Source organism: Pteropus medius, unplaced genomic scaffold (genome assembly GCF_902729225.1).
Source record: "Pteropus medius unplaced genomic scaffold, Ma_sr-lr_union100, whole genome shotgun sequence".
Classification (NCBI taxonomy): Eukaryota; Metazoa; Chordata; class Mammalia; order Chiroptera; family Pteropodidae; genus Pteropus; species Pteropus medius.
In genome coordinates this window covers 8,809,311-8,833,031 of record NW_024347790.1, presented here as the reverse complement: position 1 = coordinate 8,833,031, position 23,721 = coordinate 8,809,311, and the positions used below count along the sequence as shown (strand labels likewise).

At 43.7% G+C, this 23,721-nt stretch overlaps 1 protein-coding gene across 1 annotated transcript in view; it reads right to left on the bottom strand.

Moving 5' to 3' along the window:
* KIAA1217 (KIAA1217 ortholog) overlaps nucleotides 1-23,721 on the bottom strand; it is a 267,905-nt gene that overhangs the window by 124,282 nt on the left and 119,902 nt on the right. Inside the window, 1 exon segment of the mRNA XM_039877568.1 lies at nucleotides 10,172-10,370. Within this exon segment, the coding sequence (XP_039733502.1) occupies nucleotides 10,172-10,370 (199 nt within the window).

Here is a 23,721-nt window from a genome sequence, read left to right as displayed (position 1 = left end):
TGGCTGTTCCCTCTACCCGGAATTCTCTCCCAGATATCTGTGTAGTTTACATCTTCACATGTCCTAGGTATAGCTCGACGCCATTCTCAGTGATGCCCTCCAACCATTCTAAAATGACAACTCTCTCGCCTTCATCTCTGTACCCCTCCCTTACCTAATTTTTTTCCATTGCACTTATACCGTCTATTATATATTTATCATCTGCCACCCCAACAGAATAGAAGCTCCAGAAGATCAGAAGATTGTGCCTTTTTCTTTCTTTTTTGATTGTACCAAGAGCGCTTTAGTAGGAACTCAGGATAAGCGTTTGTTAAAAGAATGATTTTATTTCTTCCCACCTGCTATGGTGCCATATGCATTGTAGGTATTTAGTATGTTTTTGTTAAACTGAGCTCTTTAACTCTTAAAAAGGTTCCTACATTACTTGGTTTTCTTATGAAGGCACAAGGAAGCATAAGAAAGTACATAACCCTAGAATCATGCAAAACCAATTACTGAATCAACTGTCCCCCCAGGAAAAGCTTTAGCTGCACTGGCCTCTGTCTTCTCAACACCGGAAGCAATATCAACATGTGGGTGCCAAATGACCATGTTTGGGGCCGGAGTTCTCTAGGGCAGACAAGGGTAGGGCGCTGGTGGGGAAAATCCCTGAATTCCAGAAATTGTGTGTGTGCAGAGAGGCGTGAAGTCACATGAAAAGGTCAGCCACTTTTTCACTGTTGAGTCTGCCTACGTTGCTAAGTGTGTCAAGCTGGGGACTGAGGTGGCAGTAAAAGTGGTTCGGAGATTAAAGAGAGATCGAAAGTAAGAACAGCAGTGGATGGCAAGACAGGCCTAGGTGAGCAGGGCGGCTTTGCAGCTCACCGAGGGAAGGGTGCATATTCCCACACTTCTCGTGAGGGACCTGCTAGTCATGTGTGCTGGGATTAAATACTCTAGTTCAAGGACAAAACAAAAGCTAGACATTAAGGCCTCCCTATTATCCTGCTCAAGTATGGCTACTTTCCCTCCCCTACTGGGAGCTGATTAAAACACCCTCATGTGGTACTACGATGTAATGACACTTAACATTTTTCCTAATATGTTGGAACAGCCAGGCGGCCAGCATGGCTGGGCGTGTATGCACAGCTTCTTTTTTGTAGCCTTTGATTTATGTATATTTTAAAGTCTTTACATGGTCACCATGTGCCTTTAGTTATACTGAAAATTCCTTAAATACAAGAACCAGATTTCATATCTCTTTAAAATAACTCACCATGGCACTGTTAACAGTGCCAGAAACTAAACAGATTCCTAATAAACACATACATGGATGAGTGAAGGAAAAAAAAAATTGAGAAATGGGCAAAACTTCTGGGGGCGGGGGCGAGGGGAGGGAGAAAGATTTAGTTTTATCATGTTTAGCTTTATATTACTGGGAGACACTTAGCCAGAGATGTCTGACAGCCAATTAACACCTTGAAAGAATCCTGAAAGTGAAAAAATTGGTGGGAGTATCATTTTTAATGACATTATCAAACTTCCAAGAACTGAAACGCAGCATGGTGAGAATAGGAGCTTTTCTTGACAGGATACGGTTAAATCAGGTAGATGCCAAACAACATTCATTTACTAAATTTGAGGATAGGGCTTGGGAGATGTCACACAGAAAGGTATCAGTAAGTTGAATCAGTAGTAGCAGTTTTTAAATTTCCCCTTGCCATACTAAGAAACCAAGTTGATACACTGTATGCAGGTTGAAGAGGCTAGAATAAAACCAAATTAAAATAAACAGAAACCTTGACAAATTTAATTTTACCATCGTGAAGAAAGAAATGCTTTAAGTTTGTGAGGAATGCCATAAGCCTGACTGCACCCTCAAATGAGACAGGAAAAAGAAGGGGGAGTCTCCTGAGCCTTAGTTTGCCAGGACTGCCATAACAAAGTACCCTAGGATGGGGGCTCACACAGCAGAAATTACTTCCTCACAGTTCTGGAGTCTAGAAGTCTGAGATCAAGGTGTCAGCAGGGCTGGTGCCTCCTGAGGCCTTTCGCCTTGGCTCGTAGACGGCTGACTTCTCCCTGTGACTTCACGATGTCTTCCCTCTGTGTCCCTGTCCTAATCTCTTCAAGTAAGGACACCAGTCATGCTGGATGAGGGCCCACCCTAGAGACTTCATTTTAACTTTACCTCTTAAAAAGCCCTATATTTAAGTACAATCACATTCTGAGGTGTATTGGGGGTTAGGAATTAAAATTATGAATCTGAGGGACACAATTCAGCCCATAACAGTCCCTAAAAGCGTGTCTCAGACAGATAAGAACCGAGGCACCACCATCACGGCTCGCCTGCCACCGCAGTCCAAAGCAGCTTTTGGACAGACAGTGAATCCCCTCGTGGTCCAGGCAGGACCTCATCTCCAGACTCTGAGGTGGCTTAGTTGCAACCCCCAATCACGGAGGTAACTTAAGAAATCTGGAAGGGGAGTGACCTGCACCCTTCACCAACTCCTTTACCTCAGAAGACATAATACGTCCACCCTCTAGCAATGCAGAATGTGTGCCTTCTTGGGTTCTTATACTCCTCCTGAAATATAAGAAAACTGCCAAAATCTCAGTTTCCAGATGTCAGCAGGCAGCGCTGGAAAGCCACTTCTCGGATGAGAGCACCAAAGATGGAGCTCCACGTGCGTGTATGCCATAAAGCCAATGTGCATCTTATTTTTACTATTTCATAGAATATTCTTTAAAACTGGTGCAAAAAATGTGTGGGAATTCTTACAGAATTAGATGAATGTATAGGATTACATTTTAAAGTCAGCTTTTAAAGAACAAATTAACTTGGCAAAACACTTTTAAGTATGCAATAAATCTTGCAGTTACTGAAAAAATTGCAAGACTTAGTCAAGAGATTTTAGGCAGAGTTTTCACAACACGGGAAAACAGGAGACTGACAAACTAAATCTTTTCCCTGTAAGTAGTTCAGGCACATTTAGTTCATGTCTGTTGTTCCAGCCAAACCGTAGCAGAGCACATTAGAGGATGTCAACTGCATCCAGATCCTTCTAATCTCATTACCGGAGAGTGTGGAGTAAGAGCTGGCATTACTAGAACATATTAAAAATTGGAATTTTGTCGCCATAGGAGAGATTCCTTCTCTAACTCTCTTTTGTCATTCAAGCCTTCAGCAATGACCTGCCACTCAAATTGTCCTATCCATCTGAAGTTATCCACCCTGATGAGACAAATAAGAGCCAAGGGCCAATGATCTAAGGATCAGGTCAATTAAGAACACATCACTTATTTCTGTGTGTCAGATTAGATCCACTAGAGATCTACAGGGTTTGAAAGACACGCTTTCTAACGACAGGGCTTCATACTATGCCTTTGGATTCTGAGGTTTTATGTAAAGACGTAGCTATAAGAAAAACTTTTCATAAAACTGTTAAATATAACTGTCTATTATACAAGATGATGTCAACAACATTAAGATATAGCAGTTCTGAGATTATAATGCTTTAAAACTTTTTTTCCTAATGAGATGGTATACACCTCTTCTTAATAAAATCCACTTGATTCACTATATCGCTCCTTTTAACCTATTTCGTCTTGGTTGTAATTACAGCATTTATCCTTATTTTTTCTGGCTCAACCGCTACTTATATTAATTCTTATTTTAATGGTTCTTATATACTTTTATTGTTTTTGAATGAGCCAAATCAAGTCTATTTTGGATGTAGAGAGGTATAAATAACATAAAACTGGCCTTACTTCCTCTCATGTTGTCTTATGAAACTTGACGAAGAGTTCTTTTTTGCATAAGAGCGTTTTTTTTTTACATCAGAAAAAAAGCATAAACATTATCTAGGTGTCTGGGTTAGGATGGGGTATCATGGCCGTGACAGAGAGAAAAAGGAATATTTCACAATGTCTTATTGGCAGACTGATTTTCTGAAATGGCTTTGGAAATTAAACCCCGTAATCCCATAACCAGTTATTTGACTTCGTAGCCCCCCACCTACATAGAGTACAGAAGTGTTTTATGTTAACTTTATGAAAAATGACCTGTAATCCAGGTTTAGCAACAAGTCAGCTGTAAAGAAGGAAATAAATGGCAGATCCCAAGTCTTCTCCAAGACTCCTCATTGTTTCCCACCTAATCAACGACAGACCTGCAAAATACTGGTGACTCACGGAGGGCTCTGAGCCGTCGAGTCAAACAAATCTTCTATTCACCTCCATTGATGCTTTTCCTACACATATCCTGTCAGCGAAGTAATCTTAGTGATATAGGTAAAAGCCACTGACCTCCTGAGATGCCATATTAACTAAACGATTTCTGAAAATTCTGAGAAATCCATTCCAAAAGTTCAACCCAGGAATTTCAATAGCGAGATTTCCAAAGACATCCAACTAACTTTATTTTTTAAAGTAAGCACCAACATGTCAGGAGTCTACAAAATCTTTTTTTCTAAGAACGTTCTTTCTCATGGGTGAATTGAGAGCCAAGTGGGTAAATGTGAATAAGCGCTTCCGTCTTTCAGAAAACCTCATATATGAAAATCCAAGCTCGTGAGGGAAAATCAGGGGTGATTACTTGTATCACAACTCTTTCACTATATCAAAGAATTTCTTGAAATATTCCTTTGAGTGATTAATTCCCAGCCCCAAATTCATTTTTTTCCCCTTAGTTTAAAGATTGGTTCAGTTTACAAAAACTATCTTTCATTCCTTACACCAAGTGTAAGAAAGCGGAGAGATAATCTTTTCAACTCACCTAATAGCCAAATTAAAGTTCTTCAAGGGCTCCTGGTGTATAGAAGACATTTTTTTTCTAATAACTTCTTTCATCCCTCCCTCCCTCCCTCCATCTCTTCCCCTGCTTCCCTCTCTTCTTTTTCTTCCTTCCTTGCTTCCTTTATTCCTCCTTCCTTCCCCCATGCCCCTGGTCTATTTAACGTTTTAAATGTTTTAATGTGCCTGTGCGTGTTAGCACTTTAACATCGCTCATTTTTCAAATGAAATCTTATCTGAAACTGCAATGTTTACAGCAGAGAAAACGCCACAGAATTCTGAGGAACGCAGTTTGAAAACCACATCTCCAGTTCACTGCCAACTCTCCAGAGATTGTCCATCTGTACCTAACAGTACTTGTCACATTTCCTAAAACATACAGAACAGGCAATGCTACAATTTCTACAAATACAGTAAGTCAGATCCTTTGTATCGGTCAGGGCTCAGTTGTAGAGAACTGGGCTAGTTTAAGCAAATATAGATTTCTTTGATGGCTTGTAGAATCATTGGGCTGATTTTCACTGTAGAACTAGGACACCACAGAATTCTTTTGACGAAGAAGAAGCTTCCTGCTCCCTGGACAGCTGTGACTCCAAAGCCAGGCTGCCTTGAGCGGAAAGCCGTCGATAGGTACTGTTAGAAAGCCAGGTCATGCTCTCAGTACTAGAAAAATGGATGTCTTTACACCACGCCTCTCAATGCTATCAAGCTGGTGACTATACCTTGGGTCCTTGATAAATGACGCTGAAGAAAACCCAAAAGCCTCCACAAATGCCTTGCTTCCTACATCTGGAATGAGTCTGCTTTCCAGCCTTCAAAGTAAAGGAAGGCCGACCAGGAGGAGGCTAGAGTGAACCACTAGCCACCATATCCACCCACCAGCATCCACGTGGTTCCCATGCTAGAGAAATTACTGACCTTTCTTCGGCAGCACCTGATGAAGGTCAGCGATGTGCCCCAAACCTACCGACTTACTATGACACTCTCCTCCGTAAATTTTTGTTTTTATAACATTGCATTTCAATCACTACTACTGCTTAGGAAAATTAATTTCATAAATGTTTCACTTACTCTATAGAGCGACACCGCTTTTTCACTTGTCTCAACGTTAGTATTTTTTTAACTATCCAAAGGATAAACTTCACACTCGGATGATCTAACGTGAGTCTTACAGTTCTCGGTCACCACCCTTCCTGGCTTTCCTCTTGGTCGATGGTTTCCTCAGTCCTTTGCTCTAGCCTCTTACCCATTCCTGCACATAGGAGGAAAGATTCTGGCGACCATGAACCTTTTGTTCCTTAAACACCGGCTTCCGCCTAGGGAATAGTCGCCATCGCTGTTACCACCTCGGAATAAAAGAACAGCCACATACGTGCTCGAGAAAATTCTCCATCAATTAGGCTAACATCCTCCCAGGCCATTTAAAATCATTCTTGCTTGTTCAGTCTGAGTGTGTAAGAGACAATTTAGACACATAGCTACACGTCTTGCTGCTGGGCTGGTAAGGGCGGGAGGTCTCTTTGCTAAGTCTCGCACCTTATACAAAAACGAACATAGATCATGGACGTAAGTGAAAAACAGAAAACCATACAACTTTGAGCGAAAAAATAGGAGATATTATTTAGGACCTTGAGTTTCGTAGAAGAAGAGTTCTTAGACATGACACCAAAGAGCACAATCCGTAAAAAGAAAAACTGATAAAACGGACCTTATCCGAAAAGACCCCATGAGGAGGACAAAAAGACAAGCTAAACGGTCAGAGTACGGTCAACACGGGCATCTGGCTGCGGCCAGCAGGAAGTGCTGCTGCCGTTCTTGTTTTCACATGAGTTTTATTTCCAAATTCCTGAGCGCACGCAGAAGGGCTGGGCTGACCAGTCGGCAGCCTCTGCCCAGGGTCGCATTCCAGACAGGCCCTGGGAAGCCAGAGATCATGAAAAGGAAACGACCCCATCACTGAGACCCAGACCTAATATCGGTGAGGCCGTTTTTCATAAAAATTATTTCTCAAATCAAACTCTACCGCCAAAGGGCTGTTACTTTATTTTGTAGACTTCCCTTCTCCTAATCTTCTCTATTTTCACTGAAGAGGGAGGGGAAGGAGAAACGGTATAAATTTCACCGAGAAGAAATTCTTTTTGGCTCCGGATGGGTGGAGTGGACTGGGAAGCCAGCACGCTGCAGAAGTCGAGATTTAGAGGTGCCGATCACTGGAACCTGGTCATGTGATAAATCAGAGCCGCTGAGCACATTTTTTTCTTTACTTCTGTGCTCAGTAAATCTCCAAGAATGATTAGTTTGCCCTCAGCATCAGAGAGGACCCCTGCGCTCTCTGCTGTCACTGGTCCCTGCCTGCAGACCCAGAGCGCCTCTCCCAAATGAGCAGCGTACATCTTGCGTGCAGAACAGCATCTGAGGAAGAACATTATACCGACACCGGCCATGTCTAAGTTCTGTCCTATCCAACACCTGTGGCTCTCCCACCTCTCCATTATGTGTCTTCTTACAGACTCTGTGAAATGCACCCAGCCTCCCTGGCTTCCTCCCAGCCTCCAGGTACTAAAGTAATAGAAAGCAGGAATTACTCAAGCGGGAAAATGATTAAGCAGGCAGGCTTATCTGTAGGCACAGGCTGCCTGAAGTGAGGGGCCGTTTCACCCCCTCCCAGGAGCAGGAGTGGATCTGTCCAGCCCAGGCTCCCCACTCAGGGTGCCCAGGACTTCCTTCTGTGCTGTCTGAGCTGGCACAGGTCTCTAGTGACACACTGCGTGTGTGCAGAGGTGAAGCCTGCGAGCTGGGCTTTCCCATCTCAGCCTCTTTCCTGTCTCTGTGGCTGCAGGCCACGGCGGTGATACGGGACATTCCTGGGGTGATATGCAGGACGCACACTGGGGTGAGGAGAGTGAGGCATCTCTTCCGGTGCAAAATTTGAGGGGCTCCAAAATCAAGATCAATAATAATTTAAGGTAATGTTTTTTTAAATTAAAATTAATGTAAAAATCATGATGAACAAACTCAGAAAATTTTAAATAAAGACAGGATCAACAAGGTTTTGGGGGAGGTCTTAAAATTCCGTAGATTAAGATAAAATGACAATGTACAGATGCCAGTGGGTCCGAATGGCACCAACGGCGAGTTTACAGAAGGACAAAGCTCAGCATCCAATCTGCAGCCTCTGAGGCCTGCAGCAACCGGGGTTGGGGAGACACCTGCTTACTGCTCCCGGTCCTGGGCTCTCTGAGGAGCCCGCTGTCCCCAGGAGCTCGTGTCTGGCTGTTAAATAAAGCCAGGCACACAGGGGTATTCCTGAACACGAAGCTGGACGAGGCCCCTGGCAGGGAGACTGTGTTTAGACTCTCCCTGACTCACACTTTCCTGTTTATTTCCCATCCCGGCTCAACTGAGCTACTCCGCAAAGCCAGGTGCAGCTGGGAGGACATTCCGAAACAGGCCGTGAAGAGGCGGTCAAGGGCAGCACCAACCCTGCTGGCCCAGCGCCAGCTCATTTTCTGGAACCATAGCTCCGCTCGCTTGGGCAAGCTTCTCATTCCTCTCCTGTCACTGTGTTCCTTCGTTTCTATCCAGGAGTTGTGAAAATCACAGGCCAACAGCTCCTCACGGCGCTGGAAGAATAAACACTTTTTCCCCCCCAGATGCACTTTGTCATCTGCTGCACTTTACGGCAAGGTGTGTAAAACCAAGAGTTTGGCAAAGGGCATCCGCCCCGAGAGACTACACCAGCAACCTTAGCAATTCCTAGGGCAAGGCTGCCACCTCTCTGTCCTGAGGTTTGCTTCCTGAATGCCGCCAGCATCTACCTGCACTGCCAAGCGCACTTGGCCGCCAGGGGAAATTCCCGCCTGCAAGACAAAGGGTCCCCTGTCCAACAGTCTCGCTGTTTCCCAGGCATGGGGGAAGGCACACAGGCATTTATTCTTATCTTCATTGTATTTTGCAAAGCACAGGCTGTCTTTACAGAGACCTGAATCTCACTCGTTTCCTGCAAAGCACAAAGGAGAAATTCCACCCCTTAGCGGCCTCCTGCCTTGAGTTGCGTGGGTTTAAGAGAGCCCAGGGCTCTGTAACTCAGATGGAAAGCTCCCGGAAGCCTGTGTCACTCTGACACTGCCCCGGCCCAGGATGCTCCTCAGGTGCACCACACCCCTGCATGTCCCCTGCTTTTGTTTGTAGGTGAGGCCATAGGAACTGAAGGCTTTAAACTGCCTGCTTCTGCCACTGAATTAATTATGTGACCTAAAAAAAAGAAAAAAAAGGGCACATTTTCTGTGGCTTTCTTCTGTCATTTGTAAAGTGAGGCTTAGCTTCATCTTATTAAGCTAAGATGAAGTACACAAAATTTGAGTTAAAAATTAATATCGATAATGCAAATAATAATAGTTGTTTTTTTTTTCTTTTAGGTCAGCTAGGATAATGTCTGATCCCAAACTGCTCTCACTGTCATCTGCAACTGAGGAAATGAAATCAGGATGTCAGTTCACATCTTCTCTTCTTCAAGCAAGGCGTTTGCTAGGTTTTATGAGGCAGAATTCGGTTGTCTTCTGCAGGGACCTGAGCCTGAAGACCTTTTCGGGTTGACTCTCTTCCTGTCCCCTCAGTCCCCAGATCCTGTCTGCAAACACGGGTACCATGTGTTTGAAATGGCAGGTTAAGCTTATGAAACACTATTGGCAAAGAGTTCCAAGTTGTCATGACCTGTACGTTTTGTTAAAGGGCCAGGGGGGAAAAAAAGCAGAGCAAGAAAAAAAGTGAAAAATATCCCATATGAAAAATCAAATGCTAAGTGGTAAGGTGGAAAGAGAATCCTCTAGTTTTTCTTGAAACCTTGCTGAGAGGAAAAGCTATGCCGAACGCGTGCCAAGCCCCTCCGCCCATCCATGCAGTGGTGGGACAGACGGACAGCCCCGAGTTTGCAGCTTCCACTAATAGCCATGGGGGTTGGGGACACTTGCACCTCTTCTTCCTGGAGCCATTCATATCCGCCCCCCTCACTGCCAGACAGTGGTGAGGGGCTGGTGCCCACCCACATCACAGGGCTTGTTCCCTAACCATCTAGACTTCTGAGATGGGGAAAGAGGTTCCTGAGAAATGACACCCATTCTGCAGTCTGTCCCACGCTAGTGTCTATGCCAGGAACACAGGCAAGTCCTGCTGGCCTCTTGGCTTGAGCGGTGAATCCCAGACAGATCTGGGAGCACCCAGCTATGAGGACAGCTTAGGCTTGCCGCTCGGTGTTCAATCAGTGATGTTTCTCAGTACTTGTGTTTTTACAGATCGAGATTGAATTGACATTTGGATGCAGCGGTATGTGTTCGGAGGTATAAAAATACACACAGGCAGTACAAAAAGGGGCATCAGAGACTGCTTTGGGGGGGCTTACCCAGAGATCTTTCCTTCGTCTGGTTGGCTGACCGCACCACTGGGAGGCTTGCTCGGGTCCGGCTGCCTCTAGAGAAAGGACTTGGAGCTTCTCCCTCAGACATCGCTTCCAAAGAGTCACCGGACGTCTCGGACAGATGCTCGACCGGGTCACCCAGGCTGGGAGGCTGAGGGCTGTGAGGCAGTTTTGGGCTTCGTGTCTGCAAAAGGCATTTGAAAGAAAGTAGGAAAGTGGATGCGTTAATTAAGCCGAAAATATTTTAAATGTTATCTAGGTCTGCCAATCTGCCAAAACAACACAGCGAGGGGAAAAGTCTATCAGGAGGACTAGGACCTCCCAGCGGGTCAAAGTTTCGGTTGTGAAAGTTACTGGGGAAAAAAAAAAAAAATATATATATATATATATATATATATATATATGCATATATATATATATATATATATATATATTGCCCCTGAGTATTCCATTGAGATTTTTATCACTGGACATCTACCGTACAAATGCCATTTTGAACAAGGAGCTGAGGACAAGCCACATTATAGAAAATTTCTTTTCCCGGACAAATAAATTTTAAGAGTTATTATCACAGCAGATAGGATTGTGCACGTTCACATACAGCCACATGCCTTATAAGGCGTTTTGGTCAGTGACAGACTGTGTATATGATAGTGGTCCCACAAGATTATCATAGCATGAGTGTAGTAGGTGAAACCAGCTAGGTTTGTGTAAGTGCACTCTATGAGGCTCGCACGATGACAGAATCTCTTAATGACACGTCTCAGCATATCCCCGTCATTAAGATGCACGTGCTTGTATACCTGAATGCACGATGCACTCACACCAAAGTACGCTGAGCATAACCAGTTCTTTAAAGTCTCATACCAAGGCCATTTCCAAAATTGGTAAACCAAGATCGTGAGGGAGATATTTACGTCACAGCCGAATTTTTCTTTCGAGGCACAGATCGCATAGATAAAATCATCTAGCTCTGGTTATTACTCGCCTTGCCAATCAGCAGAAGGTATCTATAATAACTTACGCACACAAAATACATAACTGCATTTCTTTCTTAGTTATCTATACTGTAACGGTAGGAAGTCGAGTATGGAAATCCTCACAATCTTAACATCCCCTGACCACGCACACGTGAGCACTGTGGGAGATGCGGAAAAACAGACACGGTGCCTGACGTCAAAGAGCTTCAAAACTAATCAGTGAGATTAGTGAAGGATGACAAATAACACAAGATGTTGTTTAATTAAGCGTAAATGATGAATTATTCATTCTTTCAAAAGACACCTTTGAGCATTCACCATGTCCCAGGCACTGTGCTAGGTACTGGGGACAGAATGATGCACAAAACGGACATGGCCCCGCCTTCATGATGTTTAAGTCTAGTCAGGGGGCAGACATTGAAGACAAATTAAAGGAGCAACAAGAGTGTATAACCCAGACTGGTGGTGAGGGGTGTGTATAGATGGAGGGTTGGAACTGTGACCTGGCGAAAGCGGGAAGTTGGGAGGAAGGAGCAAACCACAGGGGAGGGAACAGTATGTGCAAAATCCCTGAGGCAGGAAGAAGTGAGGAGGCTTGGGGGGCGGGGACCGGACGTAGGGGGGCTGGAGCCCAGCAGAGACCAGAACACACACAGCCTTGGAGTCAAGGTGACAATTTTCAACTTGACTCTAAGGTACCAGAATACCACTGAGGTGTTTCAGGCGGAGAAAGCGGGGAGGGGTCCAGTACCAAACGCATTTTTTAGAAAGTCACTCTCGCTATTGTGTAGAGATTGCAGATTATACTTGTAGAAGGCCAGAGTAAGGGAGTTGGTGAAACTGGAGGGATTAGGCGGAATGAATGTGTTATCTCAACCGTCCCCTCTCCCACCGCCTGCCCTTGACTTGAATTACATGATTCCAGGCACCTTCCAGGAGGTAAACTGATCTGAATTAGTCAGGCAGGTGAGTATTCACTTCATAAGATGCCGAAGTTGCTGACGAGGTGATGGTGTGATACAGGCATTGCGTACGTGTGTGTGTGTCGTGGTGCTGTGTGTGTGTGTGTCGGTGTGTGTGTGTGTGTGTGTGTGCGCCGGAAGGCCCCTGGTAGCATTCTTTAATTTCCTTTAGGTCTTCCTAAGGATGCCAATAATCAAAGTTAAGCACTGAGGCACTTAACTCTCAAGGAAGGACCAGCTTCTTGGGTGTACAGCCTGTGCGGTCACCCAGGGCCCCATCCTTGAAAGCATTTCGCGCTTAGTTCCATGCTCTTCTGTGGCTATCTTGAAATTTGTAACAATTCTTGGAACGAGGTGCACTAAAAATTATGTAGTCGTAACTGCCTCGAGGCTTCAGCTGTGGAGTTCTCAGGAACAGCCAGATGTGCCTGGTACTCTAGGGGATGCTTTAAGGGTGTGGGGATCACCTTCTTTCCCATCTGTCCTTGTTAAAAGCATGAGGACAACCCTCTTGGCGGGAGCATCTGCACTTTGCTACCCCTCTCGAGACCTTTCCATAGGGGGAAACAGAAAGAAGGTCAGCGCCTAGCTCCCCGAATCCCCTGTGGCTTTGGGGAGGTGGCCAACCTGGATGTCCCATAGGAAACTCTCAACTCAGATTACATGCTGATACCACAGCCAGAAAGGACACAGTTAAATTGTGTCTTTGGGTTAACTTTACTGTGCAAAATCTGCAAAATGGTTTATTCCCAGATTTATTTCTCACAAAGTTTCCTTCTGTTACGGAGACTGGGATCTGGCTTTGACATCTTTAAGAGTATTATTTGTCTAGAAAAATCAACTCTGTGTCACTGCCTAACTCACCAAATTTACATAAAGTCATACGGTCTTCAATGAGGTATGCCGAGCAATGAACCTAGTTACTATGCTCAGCAGAATACCAAGCTAAGATGTTCTCAACTTTGACTTAAAAAAAAAAAAGACATCGTTTAGCAAAATAGCCAAAAAATAATATTACTTGAAGCAGAATGGCTTCATTTACAACCTCTGTTGGTTGGTCATCTTTGCAGTCCATGGCAGACACGATGCATTTGATGACTTGACAATTCAATTGCCAAAGTCGATAATCCTTGAAGAAAATAAAAATCAAATTTCTATTTCTTGTTCAGAGTCATTGTGGTGGTAGTAAGTATAAAAAATAAGGATGTGAGGGCTAAATCTTTCTTTTAACTTTCTGTACACAGCGACTCAGTTTCGAATATAAACTTTTCTCTCATTTTTACATCATTCACTTTCTCACTGCAAACTATCATTGCATATTAGCAATCTCCTCACACAGTACCCTCCCCTCAGATGCCAGCTCACTGCTGAGACATCATTTAGTTCAGAGAGAAAGACAATGGAAAGTGCTGACGTTAGTGTCAGATACCCTGTGATTTGCTACATGAAAAAAAGAGTCAAAAAGCATTTGGAACAGGGACTCAGGACTCAGCACAGTGCAAGGCTCCAGGAGTTAAAAGTGCTATACATGGCTTTTGAGCTCATAATGCATTTAAGGTATATGTGGGGGCCAAGGACAATATATGGCTTAACAGTTGGACAAGAAGAGCTAAGAGGTGTGTCACTGAGTGAAGGAGTTTTGGGGAAAAAAAAAATGCTAACATTAAAGGCTAGGCTGGGAGAGGAGGAAGAACACGGGTGAGGAATTGCTAAGGGATGCTCCGAGCTAAGTCACCCGCCCGTGTTCCCAGGTCTTCATGCACTCAAGGGGCATGCGGGAGGAGAAGGCGGGACAACTGCGGGCCTCTGAAGCTCTTCCCTTCCACGTGCACTCAGAGGAACGGGAGCCTGATGTCTTTCTCTGTTCTCTCAACTGAGCTAACAGACCCGTCACCCAAGAGCAGCTGAGCAGCAAGGTGTCTCTTCCCACGGGCAACCTTGTGGCAGGACTATGTCTCCTGCAACCCTCTCTAGTAATCTGAATAAATGAAAAAGTTCCACTTTTATTAGTTGACTTGACACTTAGACAGCTTTGAAAGGGTCCCTGTCCCCAAACAAAGGCCCCTTCCCTCTTCTGAGGAATTCCTCCCTGCCTACATAGGTGACCCCCTGAAGCCCGACGTTCCATATCTAGGGGCAACATACATGGCAGCTTCCCTTGGACAGTCCCGCTTTGCACCTGTCTTTCTAGAGTACTTATTAGTAACCCCCTTCGCTCTCAGATGTACATTGGTTTGAGCAATGAGATGTATGGTCACCACTCCCAGCCTCATCTAGACTGATCGGATCAAGCAGGAGTTACCTGATGTTGGCTGGACTGATCAAATTCTGTCCCCAAGAAATGCAGACCTGGGACAGAGGGGCTATTTAGTCAGTGTCTTGAGAACTTGAAATGTGAGGTCATATGAAGCTGCAGCTGAAATGGACAGGGAACATGAAACAGAGAAAGAACCTACGGAGAAATAATGATGCAGATCTGTATAGGAACATGGAGATGAGAGACCCCCATGACCTCAATGGAAAAGCCTGAAGGATCAAAAGAAGAGATATCTGGACACTTGGGCATCTCAGTTCCTGATTCCAGTACATTGTGAAGTTCTTCCAATGAACTCCTTCCAATTAATTCCACTTTTGTTCTTAAACTTGTTTGAAATGACTCTGTGCCTTGCAAGCAAACCATCACTGACGAAGAACAATTCTAACAGCTCCCTTGACCAGTTTGCTATGATGCGCACGCATTTATAATATTAGCAATAACTATGGAGAAAGCTAACTTCTCCACAGCAATAATTTCCATTATTTTTTATTTCATAGATTAACCTTTCCTTTAAAAAGTTATAGGAGAGGATACAATATAAGGTTACCAAGATTTTATTTTGCAGAGTTAAGGCATCCAAAAACACCCTATTAAAAATATCGCCCTGTATGGTATTATTCTTACCATGAGAAAGAAAATATTTTAACACCAAAAAAGGGAATGTAAGATGCTCACATTATTTTCGATTTGGCCTAATAAAAAAAAAAAAAAGCCCTTCGGTTAAAAGTTATTGTTTCCATTTTGGCTCAGGTGGAGCCCTTTCTCGGTCATGCGTCGTCTACGGTGTGGCATCCGCAGCTTCTACCCGAAGCTGCTGAGGGAACAGCTGCTCTGACTGGGAAAAATGCATGAAGCAAGGGAGGGTGCACATGCTCTCTGAGCCTCCTGAGCAGGACTCGAGGGTCCGTAAGCCTGGATTTCCCTCTGTGTTTCATGGGGACCTAGGACACCAACCGATCTCCTTGTTTCCATCACAACCTTATAGAGGGAGTTTTCCCCAAATCATCAGGAGAACCCAAACCTACAAACCCAAATGGGAAGTCCTTTGGGGTCATGCAGGAAGGGGTGGTCTGCGTAACCAGGCCATGTGAACTCCACTGGTCTTTTCTAGTCTTTTCTTATACAAAGAGGGCTTTCTGTCACCAAGACACTGGAGTAACAACATACAGATGGCCCCTCTGCTTCACCTGTAATGTGTACAGACTGGCTCCCTAGGAATAGTTTCTGCTTAATGAAGGGGCGAGGAAGGAGAGACAGGAACTAACAGAGTGTCCACTGCACTGTGCGAGGTGATCGATGTGGTGATCTCATTTCACCCTATGCAATTTCATAATACTGGTTACCCCTGGGAGAGCAGAGAGTTTAGGCCTGAAATTCTAGCAAGTGTAGGAATGGGGATCGGGTCTTTAGGATTCCTGAGTGACACTCAGGGGTAAAGTCATCTAACCTGGGATCTGAAGATGCTGGCTCTAGTTCGGGTTCTACAAAAACTGATATAGAACCTCACTAAGTCACAGTTCTCATTGGTAAGCTCAAAGGTGGAATTAGTTGGTAGTTAGTCCTTTCGGGACTGAAATTTCATAACTCGAAGATATATACCACACAAAGAAGAAAAAATCGTGTCACCAAGAAAACTTTAGTTTACTGAGATTTCCTTCTGATTATTTATCCTGAAACTCTTGCTCTATAGAAATATGCAGCTAGCTAGCACTAGGATCTAGGTTTCTGCATTTAAGTTCCAAGTACATGCAACATAATTGCACAGTATTAATTTTTAAGACTGTTGTACTTACATTTTTATTATCATGAACAGATATTTGCTGAAATGTTTACCATGAGCATTATGCTCTACTAGGGGATCAAATTTATTCTTATTCTTTGCAATATCGTACTTGGAGACTAGAGCCAAAGAGAAATAAAGGAAGTTAGAGCTGGAGGCATTGACGATGTTGGTTCATTTCCATTTTCCAGACCCTTTAAACCCTAAATTGTAATCTCGAGGTCCAGATTGATGAGAGCTGCAAACATAGCTTTACATAATACGTTAACTATAGGGAACACTGTGGGGTCTGTTATATTATTCACTTCAGATTATGTTGTATTTTGAGAAGAAAACTCAACATTGCCTTACTGAAGTTCTACTTCATGCTAATTAATGCCCAATTTGCCACAGAGTATTTGGAAATATAATGAAGCATCCCACATGGAAATGTATTCAGAATGATTCATTATTCTAACACTCATTAACTGACATGGTTAATTTAATCACGACATCCAGACACTTTCGCCCCGTTTCTTACACTTGTGAAGCTTACAACTCCAACCTAGTCGAAATTCTGAATTCAATTAAGAGAACATTCCAGTTGTTAGGTCCTCTTATGAAAGATTCAAGGAGCAAAATATTAGAAGTTGACAAACAACGGATCATCCCAGACTTTAGTCTTCTCCATCATTTCTGCTCCACAATCCTCTAGCCTCAAATGATCACGATGGAAGTTCTAAGCTTCTAAATTTGCTTACAGAGTCCTTTCTGGAACCACAGGGCAGTCACTTCCCTCCCTTCTTTGCCCTCCTCGTTACCGAAGTCTAAGGCCTTTGCAGGGTTTGGGTCTGGGATGGAAAGAAAGACAAAGAGCTCTCATAAGGCAATATCTGGTTTCTATCCTGCTTCCCGTCCTTATGTAAACCCATCCCAGGTGGCCAAACCAGCTGAAAGTCTTCTCCCTTTAGGCCGGGCACCTGCTAGTCTCAGGTGAGTCCTGGGACCGGCAGCCAGGTGCACTTCTGAAGCAGCAGGCCGTGGTCTCTGTGTGCCTCTTTGTTTACTTCTCACAACTTTTGTGGCCGATGGCCAGGAAAACACAAGCTCAGCTGATATCTCCTCAGTGCCAGTCTTGGGCTGATGGCCAATCTGGGGACAAACCTAAAGACACCCACGGTTCTAGGAAATGACAAGTGGATGTGAGAGCTGCAATATAAATGTGAGAGAGAACTGCACTTAGTTGCAGGACAATTATGAAATCTGGGGTGGACCTAGCACTAAAGGCTTAGAGGAGAAGAAATCAGCTTTGGTTTTTAATGGAAAATTTGGTGCAAGCACTAAAGGGTACAGCTATTGTTATAAACACATAAATTGAGAGTTTAGTGCCAATCTAGGCCTGACGAAGAGGACATATCTGCACAAAACCTCTATCTCAATGCCAGGTCCCAACTGTGTGTATCTGAGATTCTCATACATCTCTCTTATCTAAAGTTTAGCTTTGAAAATTCACATTCTCCTTCCCATTTTCTCGAAGATTTATTTTGATGAATTATCCTTGATAAACTCAGTTCAAACCCTATTTCTTCACGGGTAATATTTCAACCCCTCCCTCCCTCCTTCCACCCAAAGAGTACCCAGACCATTTTCCATGATTTTCACCTGTGAAAACAGAAAGATGTTTGGTCTGGAGTAAAATCAGACGATTCAGCAGTTGAGAAACGTACAACTGTGTCTTTTGTTTCCACATTTTCCTTCACCGTGTGCATTACTTCATTATCAGGTCAGAAATACGAACAGGCAGTGATGCCAAGTAGTCACTGCCCATTGCCTTCCTGTCTAGAGCCAGCCACAGGCATCCGTGCAGCGAGGCCAAGCGAGTCAACCAAGACTCCTCTGCCAACCTACTCTCTCCAGGCAAAGGCCCCTCCTACACATTCCAAGGAACAAATGACAAGGACACCTCTGTGCAGAAAAGGATGCTTGCTTGTTATTTAAAGGAGCATCACACTACACAGATACTCTCTTTCAAGTTATTCATGTGTCAGATTAATCTTTTGAGATATTCTTCATTTGTCCTTGTAGGCGTCAGCAACAAACAAACAGAAAATTATGGAACATCTACTCCTCTCCCCAAGTTCCCGGGGAAAATGCCAAGTCTTTGTGTTCTAAGGTCCTCCCAGGAGGAAGTGCATTGACATTGTCTCTGTGCCACAGAGACCACCCTGAGGACCCTCTCCTCACATTGGGCTTAGAAGTTAAAGGCATTTGGAAAATGAATCTGGAGTTACCCCCCAGAATGGGAGAGGGGGGGCTGCCAAATAGGCAGAGAGAGGGTGGTGAGTGACTTTCCATGACCAGGAAGAGGATGCTAGTTTTGGTGGCAGCGGTGGAAGGGGTGGTGGTAGTGCTCTTCAAATCCCGGAGACCTGGGTCCCATTTACACAGAGTGACCCCAGCTGGGAGGAAACATGTGTAGCATTCTCAGAGTGACTGAAACTTGATGCCCACGCTTAGAAGACACCACAGGGAGGCCACGAGCCCACCTGCAAACAGAGGCGGGAGACCACTCACTGCGACTCCCAGGCAACTCAGAGGCCTCACCCGGTCTTACTGGGCTAGATGCGCTCCCTAGCATCTCTTTAAGAACCCCATGTGATAAAAACAAATTTTTCAATAATTTCCGAATACATGTGAGATTAGCTAGATTTGCAGATATTAAGAAAAGTGATACTTTCTGCACTAGAGTGTCAGGGAGAAAAATCTGTACATATTATTTTCTTTAATAAAATAAATAAACCTAGAAACGACCTAGAAGGCTGGTTAACAAATTATGATAGATTCGCACTATGGAATGCTATGCAGCCCTAATCAAGATGTTTTAAAGAAACTTTTTTATAACTTAAGATGGAAGCAAAATGAAATATTAACATTGTTTTTTTAAATATGAATTATGAATAGCATACTCTTTTATTTCTCTTAAATGAGAATGCATTGCTTTTCCAAGTCAGAGAATTACTGAGTAAGCATGATATTTTTAAAGAGCGGGGAAGGGGAAGGGAACAACTTTTTCACAAAACATTTAGAATCCAGAAGGATTCTTGTCTCTGGTGACCTGAAGATACCCATGCCGTTCCTGTCTTCTTATGTGTATTCTATATGATTAGATTCCAAGAAAAAGAATTTCTTATAGATGACCCCTGAAATGAGGACACAAATTCATGGAGAAAACACAGGAACAGAGACGCATTTCCATTTCTAAGCCATGCAAAATTTAGCAGGAATCCAGAATTGCATGGACTTTTCATGCCAAAAAAGATAACAGTTAAGAAAGAAGAGACAAAAAGCATCAAATACATTTTGGACATGCAAATAACTTCACCTTTTAAAGAGACAGAGACTCATATCTGTAGCTCTGACATCATTACAGTAACTTAATTTTAAGGGTCTTAAAATTTGACTGGAAGTAAATTTGGAATTTTAACAATTTTCTATAAATTCTTGAATATTTTCTATTTTTCAACTTTTTCATAGAGGTTTGGCTGTGTCTGGAGGAGCAGCTAGAGCCCGCTGCCCTGCAGAGGGGGCGGGGACCCCTCGCCAGGTCAGCATGTGAGGGCGACCAATTCCATTCCCAGGATTAGACGTGAACCTGCCCCCTGCCCATCTCCTGTCCTACCTGTAACATGACACAGACTTGCTTCTGAAATACCACCATGAATTGGCTGCTTTCTGGTTTTCCTCCAAAGCCAGCATGAGATAAGGGCTATTTAAAGAAGATAAGGCCTAGCTCACCATCATCTCTATTTAGCATCCTTCTGTCAAGATAGAAAGTAACAGCATCAGCAAGTTCCAAGTCTGGATCTCGTTAACTCAGCCCCCTACCCGTTTCAGACACATGTTCCTGAAATTATTATTTAGTGCCGTGTTTTCCTCTTGAAGGAACTGATACAAAATAAAAGGCCAGATGAAGAAGACTGCTGTTTTCTTATTGACCCTATTATGTTGATAAATCAATGTGCCTTTCAAGAAGGCATAGGTAAACCATGTTTCTTTTAGAATTTAAAACGGAAAAACAATTTTGCCTCATGAAGGAGTAATAAGTATTACTTTGTCTTATAATGAGAAATATAAAAAATATATATATATATATGTATATATATATATATATAATATGTATATCAGAAAGGCTGAAGCTAAATTTAACATTCAAGCCAATCACAGTTAGTTGATTCAATTCATAAATTTGTCTCCTCCTAATGAGGTTTTACCTCTTGATTTTTAGTTTATTCACCTTCAGATAGGTGTCTCTTTATTGCCAGCTGCCTTGACTCAATCAATCAGTCTCTCTGTTTATTTCTGAAACAAGAAGGTGTGCATTGTAAACAAAGGAACAGTTTTACAGGCTTTGGCTCCCACGGTGCTCATTGGGAGATGCCTGAGCAAAAGCAGCAGATGTCTTTGCCATTCAGAGAGCAAGGAATGCACTTAAAAGGCTTCAGGATAAAAGGTGTCCGTGTGAGGACTGCTGTTATTATAGCGATGAAAGGAAGGGACCTGCTTGCAGGCTTTGAAATTTCAAGTCAAAGACAATCAACATAACACATCGTGCAAAATATGCACCTCAGAGGGCCTCCTAACAGAAGCTATTATTAAGCTCATCCCTGCAGCCCCACTTCAGCTCTTTCTGGAGTGATGGGGAGCCCCAGGCCCAGGGGTGGTGCCCCTAGAGCTTAACTGCCTTGTGAAACCAAAGAAGTTTTACCCTGATAGCAAAGGCCTCCTCCCTCAGCCTGTCGTGGGAGATCTAAAGATGTCCTCACCACCTCCACAGTGAAGAAGGAAGGCCACAGGAAGCCGATCAGAGGGTGTACTTGGTGCCAGAGGCCACCAAGCCTTTAGGTGCTTGTGGCCAGACCCTCTCCAGACATGTTGGGAATAGAATTTGCTGTTACTTTCCAACTCATGTTTCCAAACAGCCCCCCCTCTCCAAATGCCCTCCCAATGTCACTGGACTAATTTTTCAATGAAAAATCACCTTGAGATACTTCTGACTAGCTTTTCGGGCTAAAAGTTCTTTTTCCCTTTAGTCCTGCCAGAGGAAAGAATATCGGGGTTTGGAGAGATGGAAGGAAGACACAATTTAGATATGAGAGGACTTTGCTTTTCCGGTCCCACTATTCTTTTAAAAGGCAGACTCCAATCCTGCCATGTACTGGCAGTACAGCCCCATATAAAAGCTTAGCTTTGAACTTCACTTCTCACTTTTATAAAAGAATCAGAATATCTACTTGATAATGTTGTGGTGAGAGGTAACTAAAAAAAAAGCATAGGAATCTGTCAACTATAAATAATGTGAAGCATTTAGCTCCTCTTACATAATGCCACTCTCTACTAGGTGGCTCTGCTCCCTACTCTCCTCAGGGTGAGGGGCCCATGGCTTGTTGAGGGCCAGTGGGAGGAGAAGATACCAACCAACCTCTCACTGTGTCCACCATGCCTTTTCCTTGGTCTTGTGCAGTCGGTAAACGGTTACTTCCAACTTCAAAAGAGAGAATCTGACATCCACAGAGGCTCTAAGAGTTACTTCTTCACCAGAGGTGAGAAAGAGCCTCTCCGACCTCCAACCTTAGCTTTCATCTCACTCCTTTCCCAAGTCCAAATCACGTTCAAGTGCTAGGAACGACTTCACCTTTTCATTCTACATATATCATGGACAAGAGTGATTCGATAAATGTTTACGGGGAATTAAGTTAAAAGTGCTCTCTCGGTAAATATAAAATAATTCCAAGTGTTAAGAAAAAAATAACATAACTGCAACTTGTGTATAAATGCTTTAAAAAACTTGAAAAATTCCTCCAATACCCCAATGTTTGCTGTCAAATTTATTTATTGTCAAAAATAAATAGTCAGCATCGAGAATTTGAAGCATAAGAATATATATAGGCATAGTGAGGGGGGACCCCAAACTCTGTGCTTTTTATGATGGAAAATCCCACATCGCGATGTCAAATCTCTGTTCTGACAGTAGGAAAAAAGAGTTAAGGGCCATGTACACAGTTGTAGGGAAGAGCTCGGCATGGCTTCTTCTCTCGTTCTACGTTTCTATTTAGTGCACGTGTGTGAGCAAAGCCATCATAAAGATGCCTCTATTTTGCATGGAGTATAGAAACGTGAAAACAATGAAGAACTCGTGGAAAAAATGAAAGGCAACGGGCCCTTCAGAACTGAGATAGTGTAGGATACAACATGATTCTCTGTAGTGTGTCGGGCCCGACTTTCACTTCTATGTCTATCTATTTGGAAGGGGACTTTCTAAGTCGAGCTTGTTGCCCTGAAAAATATCAAAGAGATTAATTATTAAGGAAGAGAAGGTGACGAGGCCAGTGCGGTCACTGAGGACTGACTGAGTTGGAAGGAGCTCACCATCGTTCACTAGCTAGACTGCTGGAACCTTCCTAAGCCCAGCGTGTCTCAGGCCTCACGGTACAGGCCAAACCGTTCTGCCCTGTGCATGCTCAGGACACAATAAAGACCAATCCATGCTTGGGGGGCCAAAAGGATGTGGGTGGCTTTGTGTCAAAGGGCCAGTTGGCACAGGGATCAATACCAGGCCAGGTGTTCAAGCGCTGGAAGCTCTCCCTACTTCCTTCAGTTTTAACGTTCTAAACTGACCTACTGTGAAATAGAGAACATTGAGGATTCTGAGGAGGTAAATAATATGTTGAAAAAACATGTGGACTCAGGGGGGTCAGAGTGCCTAGAGTCAAATCCAAACTCTGTAACTTACTAGCTTTGTGGCCTTGGGCAAGTTAGTTAACTTCTCTGTGCCTCGGTTTCCTCAAATACAAAATGGGGACACAGTAAGCCTACCCCCTGGGGGTGCTGTGAGAAGTTAACGCTTGTTAAGCACTTAGAACAGTGCCCGGCACATAGTAAGTTCTACATAAACGTGTCCGTTCCTATCATTTTTATTATTAAGATGTATGACAGTCACATGATCTGGACCGGGTAGCGAATGCACTGGAGCTGAGCGAAGGAAGAGTCACAAGAGATTTGCAATTGTTAGGATGCTGCCACAACTATTTTGCCTCGAGTAAGCTGGAGAGGAGGATGGAGTCACTTATTAGAGAGACTACTTTTCAGATGCCTGTGCCAAGGTCTCCTACTTGCTGTTGCATTACTGCTAATTCCACAACTCAACTTGTGGACAGCAAATAAAATATTTCAAAGCAAGCATGCAATTAGTGTTCATTTTAATAACAACTCTCACTTTTTTTTTTTTTTAAATGCGTGGAAACAGTCCACTGCAAGCATTTGGCTTTGAGAGGTTTAAATCAGGTTTCAGGGCAGACGGGGAAAAAGTACAGGTGCTCTGTTGGGCGGCTGACACTGATTAGAATGCCACACACAGCTGAGTGAAAAGGCAGGAGGTGGGGTGCGACTCGATGCAGAAAAAAGAAAAGGTAGAGTACTAACTCGCTGAGATGACTCAATTTTCATCAAGTACCTTTGAA